Consider the following 13,107-nt stretch of genomic DNA (forward strand, 5'->3'; position numbering starts at 1 on the left):
TCACCGCTGCTCAGTCTTGCTCCTCCTCTCTACTCTCTATCCCGGTGGCCTGCACTGTTATTCCTCAGGCAAGACCTTGGGAATCACCCCCAGCTCCTCCTCACCCCTACATCTAGTCATACATTTCTGCCATTTCTAGCTTACTAATACCACCTGAATGACTCTATCCCATTCTCCACATCTCTTCCAGGCTATTTTATTTCTTAGCTAAATAACTGTAACAATACCTTAATCATCTCTCTCTTCCCATTTGTCCTCTTCTTGTCCTTCAGCAAGAATGATTTTCCTGAAGTATTCATCTGACCATACCACCCCCTTCTTAAATCCTTCAGACTCTGTATACTTTTAGGGTAATCACTTAATATGGCACACAAGGTCCTTCACAGCCTCATCCTACTCCAATCTCTGCTCTACTTATTTCCTAATCTCCTCCTTGAACTTTACACTTTGACTTTATTTAATGTTCAGTTTTCCTGAAAACTATTCTTTCTTATGCTTCAAAGGCCTTGAAAATGCTACCCTCCTTGAAAACACCTCACTGCTTAGATTTTTCACGTCCACAACACCATGACTTAGATCCAGAGGAATGCCCGATCTCCTCCCCACCCAAATCTGGATTATTTACCCCTTTCCCATTGTATTTCGAAGTGACCTGAACGTACTTCTTATAAGATATTGTTATGCTTTGGGGGGTTTTGTTCCCATTATAAGGTCCTTGGAGATAGTGGCTATGTCTTATTTCCTATGTTATTCCCATCATATGTAACACAGGGCATGGCATGTATGAGGCACTTAATATGAGTTTACTGAATAAATTAGTGAACAAATGGGCAATATATTTTAAATAATTGTTTGAACTAATTATTAAAATTCTCTTCCTGCCTTCATATCATATGATTCTATCCTTTATTCATTTCCTTGACCAAAGAGAAACACTTCCTCGTAAAAAATTCTGTGGAAATAAAAGCTAGAGATGTACATATGTATTCCTGAGATTGAAAGTGTTAGCAAGTAAGAAACCAAGAAAAAAGCTTATTTTATTTGAACCCTAAGTAAGTCTTAAGCATGAGGACTTGTGCTTTAAAAAGTGTATTAAAAATGTCACTATGATGATGTTTGAAAAACCCTAAGAACATTTAGGTAAGTCTGAGACACTTTAGATTCCAAGCCTTGATATCTTTTTAATTCCACCAAAGCAGGAACTAAATAAAGTTCATTTAAGACAAAGGAGGTAATTCTTTCTATATTATAGTTCAGGACCTAACAGGTCTGATCAAACAGGTCACTTAGCTAACTCTAGGCCAAATATTGTCCAGTTTCAGGGTGACCACATGCTGAATTAGAAATTAAGAAATTAAGAAATTAGAAATTAGAAATTAGAAATACACAATTAAAAATTAAACAAGAGCCACTCTTTGTAAAAGAGGACACTATATAGCATTTTAAGTAGCTAGTTTGGAAGAATGTAGACATTAAAGTCTACTCTGTAATCATATGCTGCCAAAGATTATTGCTTAGTCACTCATGAAGAAATAATAATGTACGCTTAAAGCACTCATTAGAACTTGTTCAAAACAATAACATTCAAAGTGTGTCCACACTGCTTTCTAACAAGCACTTCAGACTGGCTTTCTTGACTACGGCTAGTTACTGCCTCACAAATCCACAGAAGTCATATAATTGCTTCCCTAATTTGTCCCATAATATATATATATCCTAGGAATTCAGCAATGTGACTAAGTATTTGGTCACAACAAAGTCAAACAGGAAGAGTGACATGACGCCCCATTTGGCTGTGGACTGGATATTAGAAAGGTTAACAAGTGTTGAATCACAACCAACAGCAAAGACTTTAAAATGGAGAGGTTCCTCTTTCAGTAATTGTAACTGCCTTGTGCCACCTGTTTGTTTTTTATTTTTTAACCTAAAAAGAAACACTCTAAGCTCTTATTTTATCTACCACCTATCTCTGGAAGAGAGAGGACCCATCCATCCCCAGACTTTCTTTGGTTTTGATCCTGTTTTCCACCATAAGAATGGCAGTTGTTCACTTTTCAAATCTCATAAAACTCAGTCTGAAAGTTTCTGTTATTTCTCCACAGAAATATTACTAAAAATTAAGCTTCCACCAAAACAATCAGGAATATGAAACAAGAGAGACAACCAGAATTGTTCCCAGTTAAGATCACTCTGGACCCAATACTGTTAACGATACAAGGGAATGAAGTCACCATGTGGCAAGAGAAATAGTAAAGAGAAGAAAGAGAAGCCTCTAACAAGTGTCTTTTGGTGCTTAAAGATGATGTGATTGCTTAAAGAAAAAAAGGTCTTCATTATCACTGAGGTTATGAAGTGATCCGTGGGGCCTGGAGCTCACTGCCTGGCACTGATAATCTTACTCTTCTTACAAACTACCTCCTGGCATTTATATTACTTTAAAACACAAACAAAAAATTTCCTTCTTCTTTCTTTGTTCATGGATTCTAGTGATAACAGTATCGATGAATGTTTTTCTTCTCTAAATTGTTACAATACGACAGAGGTCACGTTTTACCCAAGTGACATACCTATGTACATTCGTCCCGGGATTTCTGTTTCTTTTGGTTAAGGAATTGTTTCCAGACAGGGTGGCAGAGATTATCTGTCACAAAATTTGTTTACCTTTTCTTCTGAGCCCATAGCTACATTTCTCTACCTCCCTTGAGTTAGTTGTGAAAATGTTACTGGACTCTCACAAAAGGAATGTGGTCACAAGTGATATAAACCATAAAATTGTGTATGTCTAATGCTGGCCAAAAAATCTATCTATGATTGCACCTCTTTCCTTATTTATCTTCTCGAATGGCTGCATACCTAAGCCCAGGATAAACTTGGAATGCAAATGTGAAAGATGGCAGAGTCTTCATTAGTCTGTACCTGAAAGAAGCATGGCCCCTCAAAATGTAGAAGGAATAAATTTCTTAGTGGTAAGCCACTAGCAACTCAGGGTTTGTCTGTTTTAAGAGCTAAAATTCTAGAACAGATGGTATCCAGAAACAGACAAGAAAAAATAATGTAAAGAAAAATATAGTCAATATTTTTGTTATGTCTATTTCCTCCTGCTTCATTTTCTTTTTTAACTCTAACACCCTTATTTATCTCAAGTGTGGGTCTTTATCCATTCTCTCTGCCCCTTCAAGAATTCTGAAGCTCTGCTTAACCTGGCACTAAATCTACATAAGCGACATGAGAGGCTGCAGTGAATCAAATCACCAGCGAGCACAGTTCCCTCTTCAGATGTGGCTCCTGAGCTACTCAAACCAGAAGACCTAAAAAGCCATTGGGAATCTATTCCAGGTAAGAATTACAGTTACATTCTCTTTTCCTACCTTTTGTTACATGAGACAAAAGGTAGTATCCCAAAATGAACTACCTGTCTGTAGCAGCCTAAGGCCATTCTAGTCTAGCTCTGTTCCCAGTCTTTAAGTGCAAATTAACTCTCCAGTTTTGTTTTGTTTGTTTCTCTGGTTTCTTATGGCGAGTACATCTGAATTTATCTAGCCATCCTGGTATTCTGTAGTGATACTGCTTTGTATAAGATAAATGGTTTGCTCCCCGCCCCAACACTAATACCCTACTATTATAGAAAAAGTAAAAGTCACTACACTTTCAAAAGCACACCCTTTGAACCCAAATAGAAATAATATTTTAATAATTAAGCAGGACTACAACCAAAAAGCAATTAAAGAAACATTTGCTGAAATACTCCATGACAATTTTATATTCGATCTTCTTGACTCAACAGTCAAGCTCCTACCTCCACAAAATTTACTTCCATTACATGAGAATGAAATGATTTACAAATCTATTCTGAGTAATTGGCAGTATGAAAGAGCACACAGAAGATGGGAAATCTACAGGGAACTCAAAAAAGCTTAAAGTGAACCATAGATAATAGGGTCTGCGATAAGAGACAACAAAGAAGGTACTTACGAAGGTGGTCACACTTAAATCTTACTTGCCTGAAAAACACCTCGTAGAAGTAAGGAGGGGTGGGGAACGGGCTTTGAAGAGAGAGACCTGGTTTCAAATTCTGTTTTGCCTCCTGCTAAATGTGAGTGCTTGGGCAAATTATTTGACTTGCTCAGTCCTCAGTTTCTTCCTCTGTAGAATGGGTATAATCAATCTCTAGTTCATAGGACTGGTATGAGAATTGGTATGTAAAGTGACACGTGGTAGGTATTCACTAGAAATTGTACTTCTTAGTATATCTGCAAAAGATTTACTAGTGACTTAAAAGTCATATTGTTTTTTCAATATGAAGTAAAGATAACAGAGTTTGTCATCTAAAAGTTCAACAAAGATCTCTTTTCCTAATTCATCTACCACACCGGCAGAAATAGCACTGTAAGCTTAACTTGGCTAAATCTGCTTTATTCATCAGTCAACAGGACTCTGGGCTTCAAATCGAAGTGACAATTGTTGAAGGCAGATAAACAGAACAAGCTGCACAACAGCGTCCTATTTCACACCCCAGAGGAGTCCATGCTACCAACAATAACACTGTAACTCTGTCAGTCAAGCACAGTTACAGGGCTTGGCAGATGGATACAAATAAAAAAGCCAGTTGAAACGTCTCCCGACTCTTTTCTGTCAACAGTTATAGGACTTGTTTGACTCTGTTACCTGTGAATATTAGAATGGCTCCTTCCTTTTGTGACAAAAGGTCAGAGAAACTACACCCCCCACTGACTCTAAAAAAGGTCAAAATTAGTGCAAAATTTGCTACGTTTGGAAACACTGAAGCCATTTTGTAAGTTTTGATCATACTCCCTGTTTCTTACTGAAACACGAATGTGTTTTTAAGATATCCAAAATAGAAGATACAATTTCATGCCATATGGGATCAGGTAGCACAATGGTCATCAGGCAAATCATTCTAGCAAACACATTTGTGATATCCGAGCTAGGAACTCAAGCACTTTCATGGATTCCTTTAGAGCAACGTTTTAATACATGTTACCTTTATGAGAAAGAAAACAGAAAAAAGTAACTAATATTCACGTAAAAAGAAATTACACACATTATCAAAAAATTGCTCCCTTGAAGCCTGTTATAGTGAAAATTCCTATGGTAGCAACATCTTTTTGTCAAAATGGATAAGAATGAGTAATAAGCTGAACAGCTTCCTAAAGAGTAATTTGATATGTGGGATCCAAGTAAAGCTGTATTTAAGCTGATAAAAGGTGACTCGCAGTATTCAGAGATCTGCCATCATCCCTTGGGCCAATCGATCTTTCAGTCTTTTGTTTATTATGATGAGTGCCCAAGGCTTTCTTTTGCATTACTGAGCATATTTCACAACAAAGTAAAAGTAAACAAGAAAATACACATCAGGACACCAGGTTACAGCTCACAATCTTTCTGTTTATATGAAGCCAGCAGACCACAGAAGCTCATGACTAGAAGGAAGCTTGAGGAATTTACTTGATACTGTGTCAAAGATTGCTCGCCAGAAGCAAGACTGTTTAATTTCTTGGACTAACTTTGTGCTTCATGTTTAATTTACAGAATGGAGGCAAGGGCAATTGCCATTAAAATGGCAGCATAAGCTTCCATATCTTATCCAATATCTTATATGTGGAGATAATTAGATAATTTATTTTTAAAAACCCACAAAATTAGGGGAAAATTTTCCCCCAATATGATACTACAGAAACTTTCAGATTTCACTTCGTAGTAAAGCAGTGGAAAGAAAAAATACACATGATATTATATAATGCTAAAATAGGAAGAATATGTTCACTACAAGTTATAATTGTTAATAACTAGATATTGCATCTCAATAAACACACCACTGATAAACCCATTTAATCACAGTAATGCCACTGTTAATTAACTTCTATTAAGATGTAAGAAATACAATGGAAATATTTTATAAAGCCACCTGCTCTAAAGCAAAATTTGATGAAAGGCAAATACTCCCTGAAAATCATATATGGCAGTTTAGAAATTGGACACTGAGGAGGATTTCATTATAAGGTATTTCATCCAAAATGACTCCCATGACATGGGGTACCAAGTATGATAAGACTCCATTGTATTAGCCAAGATAAAAAAAATGAATATATATTTTTTCTCTTTTTCACAATTAATAGTTTCTCTTCTTATCAAATGTGCATGACTTGAATTATGTTTTAGTCAGTAGGAAAACTCATGGTCATACCTTACTTCTCAGATTTGATGCAGTTTGCAAGAAACTTAAAGTAACTGCTTTAAATGCAGCTGAGGTGGAGCAGTATTAATGCTTGTTTTATAGATTACTACTTTTCATTTCTTGGTCATGCTTTCATTATATGTATTTATTTGTATCAAGAAATATGATTTAACCCCTGGCTTGCCAAACCTGTGTAACAATGACTCATGTTATAACACACTTACAGTTCATAAGGAATAGGGACAATGTGGTAAGCAGAAAGGGTTTAAAATCAGACATATCTAATTGAATTCCAACCTTGCAAACCCTCTCTAATGGTGTAACCATTGATAACTAACCTCTATGAGCCTCAGTTTCCCCACTGAACAATGGGAACGAACATATCAGAGGATCATTTTGAGACAAGATGAAAAAAAGTATGTGGGTAAAGTGCCTAGAATACTGCCTGACATATACTAGGGGCTTAAAACATTACTTCTATTTCCTTTTTTATATAAAGAGAAAAGGCCAATCAAAATCTTAAGGTAGAGAACATGGACAAATAGTTGGCCCTGGCCCTGTGAAAGCAAGAACTATATGGCTGCCTTGATTTTTGAAAGGCCAAATAGGAAGCACTCGAGTCCCAAATGTCACCATAATGTAGAAATGAGATTTAACTGCCTCTTGGGCTAATTCTTACATCCACAAAAAAGATGCCTTGAATACTCTATTCTGGCTGTAACCTCTGGAGTTTCCTCTGGGTAGTAGTGGTTTGTTCCTAGTTTTAAAGACAAAGGCTTAAATATGAAGCCAAAGAATAAGGCTCCTAGACCTTCCGCATGCCATCTGCCTAGCATTAAGTAGGAGTTAAAAGTCAGTTACAGAAACAAAGTCATTCTAACATGATTTATGTTCCATCCTTGAACATGGCAGGAAGACTGCAAAAGATATTTGGAAGCCAATGCTTCCTCTGAATAAAGTAAGCGAGTATTTGCTAAGCCTATCTCCCTGGACCATGCTGGCCTGTTAGATAAGTTGCCACGGTGCAGTCTGTGAACCCCAGAGTAAACTGGCTATTCAGGATGAGAAAATATCTCAAGGGCCATGATCATCGCTACCGTAAAAGCACAGTCACAGTATGAACACTGGGGTCAGACAACACATCCAGGATATTACTCAAAAACATATCTGCTCAAAGCTGACAAGATAATCTGTTTCTGTGAGTGCAAAGCAGACTGGAATGCTGCAGCTATGACCTACTCGAGGGAAGAAAAAAGAAAGTGCAACTCTCCAGGGGCTCCATCTCATGCTCTTCATGCCAGCAAACGCCAGCAGACTTCAAAGGGAAGGGAGCCTAAGGAGGCAGCACCAGACTAAGCCCTTGGGGGGTATCATTTCCATGATTGCGTTGCCATCTACATTTGGTGGACTGGCAAATGCAAATATTTCAGATACAAGTTTAAACAGATGAAAAAAGAAGTGTGAAATCGCTGGGAGATTTGCTTGCAAAAGAACCTCAGAATTCCAGGAAAAGCATTTAATATCAGGAGCTCTAAGTTACGCCAAAAGTCCCAAGAGAGCAATTGGTTTGTGATCACATTAAAAATAAAAGATTTTTTTTAAACCAACACATAGTGCACGCCAACATATCCAAAATAGTGTACTTAAAAAATAATTTCCCAAAGGTAAGCACTCTTAAAAGGTCAGTAACATGGTTCTAATGGAAATACAGACTACATTTTGGTGTTTTAAGTAAAGTTTTAACATACAACATACGTGATCCTGATTAATGTACAAGAGCCAAAATGCAGCAAATATACTTACAGGAGGACCTATAGGGGTGGGGGTAGAGAGAAAAAGAAAAGAGAGAGAGAAATTAGTAAATATGCAAAATATTAAGATTAAATAAAATATTAAAGTGTCATCATAATCAGCGCAATACAAAGGACACAGATGTAACCTTTTTCTAGGTCATGAACCCTTTGGGACCATGCAGGAACATGCATTTACATCCAACCACACACACAATTTTACATAAAAGTTCAATGAATGCTCACATTCCCTGAGGCTTGTTTATGAATCTTAAGTAAAAACTGTCTAATTTATATGCCTAAATATTAAGACAAAATATGAATCAGAAGACCACTTACAGAAAATTGATACAGAACTTTCTTGAGTTTGGTAAAATGGCTAAATCAGAAATGCACCCATTACTTGTTCTAAGAATACTTCCATTTAGTAGCATTGTCAATATATAAAAGACTAAGTCCTGATGTTTATGTTTCTTTAAAACTATATATTCTCATCAAAACATAGGCAAAGGCTAAGTAAATTTCAATATTGTACATACCATGTGCTCAATGAAAACACTAGTTGTAAGCAGCCAGGAAATTGGGAAATGACTTTTAAAATTTCTGTAACTCTATATTTCTATAATAATTTCTATAATTTATAATATCTATAATTATAACTTATAAAATTGCACTTTTTTACATAATCCTCTTTCTTCTGACACAAAAATCAATTCAGTGACTATTTGACTCCCTAATTTTTATCATTTCTTTTCCCTCAAAACAAATTTATAACATATCCTCTAGTATAAAACTGTGTACCTTGTGAAAGTGATCTGTATACAAATTTCCAATTATCTAGATTAAATGAGGTTTGAAGATAAGGTTTGAAAATACTCTTAAAGGAATTAAGCAGCTACACTGCCCAAATTATTGAATTTTCATAAACCTGTTTTACTTTGACAGTTTTATTCCAAAAGAAAGAGGAAAGGGGTTTAAAATAAAAATCAGTTTGCTGTCTGCTCTTCTTGACAGGTTAGTATTTTTGCTGTTTTAACACCTAGCAATTGGTTGTTTTTAATACTGATAAATACTTAGAAAAATACTGGAAAATAACATTTCTTAGTACCCTATAATCAAACCGTAAATTACCTTCCAAAGGGAAGCAGAAAAATCAAATGAAGATTTTTTTTTTGAAACCAAGATATCCCATAAGTGTGTTCACTTACTGTTTTACTTGTTTTATAGTCTAAGACTCCAAAAATGTCAATGACCACATGGAATCTCATCAGGCCATCAATTCTTCCTGGCCAGATATGAGGAAGGTACACATAGGGATTTGGCCTGAAGGCAAAAACTCACTGAAGAGAGTGTAAGGACAATGGTTCTGTTTCAAGTTCTGTTCATAAAAAACCGCATGGCCTTGGCCAAATCACTTGACTGCTCTGGGCCTCCAGCTCCTCCACTACAAAATAAAAATGCTGGATTGATTACTATGGGTATTGTCATCACTAAAACTCTAGGGTTATACAAGAGGAATAAAAATTCTCAAATTTTGAAAAGAATGAGAGCAAAAAGCATGACAAAATTGTACCAGTTGGGTAAAATAAGAATAAAGCTTTCCAAGACATGTGCCCCTGTGTCCCAAGGCAGACGTTTTCACAAAAAACTTGCATTTACTGACCACCTATGGTGATGGAGGCATGGGTGATGGCTGCGATAGTGTGTGCAGCTAAGAAATCCTCAGCTGGGTTTCTTACACAGAAAGGACAGACTTAAATTGACACAGTAAATAAGCCAAAATTGGGTGCCAGTGTCGTTATTAAACTGTAATTAGCAATACTTTGCAAACTTCTACCTAAGGTGTGATGGAAATAAGATGAGAGAAAAATAATATTCTAGGTCTCGCCAAGAAGTTTTAAATACACACACACACACACACAAATGTGCAACCTCCACCAAGACAACATAATCATTAGGAGGAACAGATGGGGAGCCTCATCAAAACATGAATGACACAGAGCAGCTGAAAGAGACTTACCAGACTCTCCTCTTCGGCCCCTCTTACCTCGCTTCCCCGGAGGGCCTGAAATACAAAGAATAATTTTTTGAATGTGTTTAACATCTTTTTTTCTGGTTCCAAAATTGCTAGTAAATACTTTCCATATATTTTATCATTGTTTTTAACTAAAACTTCAAAAAAAGGGACCAGGTATTTGTAAAGGCCAGCACTATCTTTAGTATTTAAGCTTCATTTAATTATAAAAGCTATGCTAGATGTCTAATCATCTAGTGTTACTTAGGAACATTAAAGATTAAGAATTGTTGTTCACCTTGCTTGGATATCATCAATAAAGGAAGACTTTCACTGCAAATTGGTGGTGTTGAGATTTCATGTTTCTTAGGAAAACTTTTCTGAAGGTTTCAGTAAATTAATAATTAAAAGTACTAAGTACACTATAGTTTCTCTTGAGTCTGGCCTTTCATAATTCTCTTGAAAATATTAAATGTATAAAATGTAACTAAATGTATGTATTAGTAATGTCAAAAATCCTTAAAATATTTCTATTTTATTAAATGTTAGTTTTCATACATTGGAATTTTTCTAATTGAGAACCACATGACTTAAAATCACATTTTTTTCATTGGAAAGTGTGTAACTAGTAACTACAGATCTCATTTTTCTAAGGAGCTATATCATGATTGTCATTCAATAAATAATCAGTCTTTATGAGGATCCTACTTTAAAAGTGGAGGAAAACGTTTTTTTCCAGTGAATTTTCTATAAGACCACCAAGCTAGTATGTATCAGAATTAGCACAAGATTCTAGACATTCATGTCTTTCAAGCCATTATTCTCAATTATATAATTTCTGCCCTCATTTCCTGGGGTAGGAAGAGCTCCTGTTGAATTATGGTTCAGGCAAACAGAAGAGAATAATTAGCCCACAATGAAAATTGAGGTCTTACAATATTTGCTGGAAGAAACAGGCCAAGGAAAATACAGAACAGCTTGGCTTTAAAGAATGAGCTGCTAAGTTTGACTGATGACTTCCAAACTCTAAAAAGTTCAAGACACAGGCACACAGGCCTTCATATCCAGTCGACTTTCAATGTGATCCTGAGCTACTGACTTCCACATGGAAACACTATCATGAGAAATAAAAACATCAGTGGGCCAGTTAGTTTCCCCTCAAGCCCTTACACAGAATAAGTCTGGCCATCTGTGTTCTGTGAGAGGTTAAAAACAATCAAGCAATAAAATGAACTTAAAATACTAGGAAAAGAAGTTTTATGGCAGAGTCCAAAATTGTCATTAGAAATTCAGAATTTTTTCTGTACTCTGGAATAAAGAGATGTTTTAGCCATATTCAAAGTACTCTTCACCAGACTGAAGGCAGGAGAATTATATAAATATGTAAATAAACCCAGTGGGACCCTAAAAGGTATGAAAAGTGTGTATTTATACATACCCTGAAGCATACACACACAGATATATATTGACATATTCTGAAATACAGGATGTTTGTAAGATTAGGAATCAGATTCTTTTTTATTACAAAATCACATAAACTAAGAAGGATTTAGCAATGACTACATACTTATGATGTCTGCAGTCTGCACAGTAGGGGTTATAGGTTATATACAAAATGTGTACCTCTCCTAAAGAGGCAGAGAAATTGAAAAAATTAAAATAATACACATGGAAAATTCATTTGTAGCATGTTATGAAGGTGGTACAACGAGTTTACTCTCTAATTTGTTCCTTCTACTTCAAATACACAGTCAGTTATAAAAAGAGAAAGTTCTTAAAAGAATCTGTGTTTAAAAAGGGCATGTCTACAGGACAGAAATGGACCAGAAATCAAAGTAGGAAGTACAGATAAAGCCACGGGCCTGCTGGGCTCCAGTTCTATAAGTAGAAATGATGGGCACAGGTACTATTCCTGGAGAACATATAAAAGTTCTCTAACCAGACCTAGACTCGCTTTTTAAAGCCAGCAGCTTAGAAATGCTGAAGACAAGCTGAAAAAGACCCAAACTCTCTGGCTTAAAGGCTGCGGAACACACATAATCTCTCCATCTGAAGCTTAAGTGAGCATCTGTTGCTCTGATGTGTAACTCCATGATATACCTGTCAATTGGGATGGGCGTTATTAAGCCCAATCTGGTCTAGAGGGTTGGGAGGTCAGGCAGATAATATAAAATGGTTAAGTAAGGAAGGGTGAAGACAGGGAAAAGACAGGCAGACATACATAAGAGAGACCTATATATACACACACCCTCCTACTCATCATGAGTACACAAAATGCAAAATGCTAAGAAAGACAGCACTCAACAATAGGTTCATGAATTCTTTCCAGGTAAAATTAATTTTAAGAAACCATCAGAATCAGACAAAGGTCAGTATGTTAATTATTCTCATGGGATAAATGAAGAAATAATGTCCATTAAAGAGTAAGGGATTTTAAATGTAAACAGATTTTTTAAAAATCTTAAAAAGAACAAGTAGATTTGAAAGAAAACCCTTCAGAAATATTGAAAACAAAAAATGTAGTTACTGGAATTTTTAGAAAATACATAAACTAATTTAAAGGCTTGCCTGGATATATCTGAAGAGAGAACTGGTGGAAGATGCAGAATGCAGCCCAGAGATGATGCAACATCCATCCATCTATCTATCTATTTATCTATCTATCTATCTATCTATCTATCTATCATCTAGCTAGCTAGCTAGCTATCTACCTACCTATCTACCTATCTCTATCATGTTCTGAATGTTTATGTGCTCCCCAAATTCATATGTTAAATTCTAACCCCCAAAGATGATGTAGTAGGAGGTGGGACCTTGGAAGGGGCTTAAGCCTGAGGTTGGAGCTCTCATGAACAAGATGAGTGCTTTACAGAAGAGACCCGGCAGAGATCCCTAGCCCGTTCCACTATATGAAGACACAGAGAGAAAATGGCAACTATGAACCAGGATGAGGACCCTCACCCAGAAAGTGACCAATGGTGGCACCTTGATCTAGACTTCCCAGCCTCCACAACTGTGAGAAATACATTTTTGTTCTTTGTAAGCCACCCAGTCTGTGGTATTTTGTTATAGAAGCCTAAACAGACTAAGATAGTATCTATCTGTCC

The 13,107-nt window shown here is 36.2% G+C and overlaps 1 protein-coding gene across 1 annotated transcript in view; it reads right to left on the reverse strand.

The window, feature by feature from the left end:
- Positions 1–13,107, reverse strand: part of COL25A1 (collagen type XXV alpha 1 chain) — a 468,658-nt gene that overhangs the window by 205,679 nt on the left and 249,872 nt on the right. The window contains exons 3-4 of the mRNA XM_036920918.2: positions 10,007–10,051; positions 8,000–8,007 (exon numbers count right to left, since the gene is read on the reverse strand). Coding sequence (XP_036776813.1) covers positions 8,000–8,007; positions 10,007–10,051 — 53 coding nt within the window. The remainder of the gene's footprint in view (positions 1–7,999; positions 8,008–10,006; positions 10,052–13,107) is intronic.

Source organism: Manis pentadactyla, chromosome 5 (genome assembly GCF_030020395.1).
Source record: "Manis pentadactyla isolate mManPen7 chromosome 5, mManPen7.hap1, whole genome shotgun sequence".
In the NCBI taxonomy this organism is placed as follows: domain Eukaryota; kingdom Metazoa; phylum Chordata; class Mammalia; order Pholidota; family Manidae; genus Manis; species Manis pentadactyla.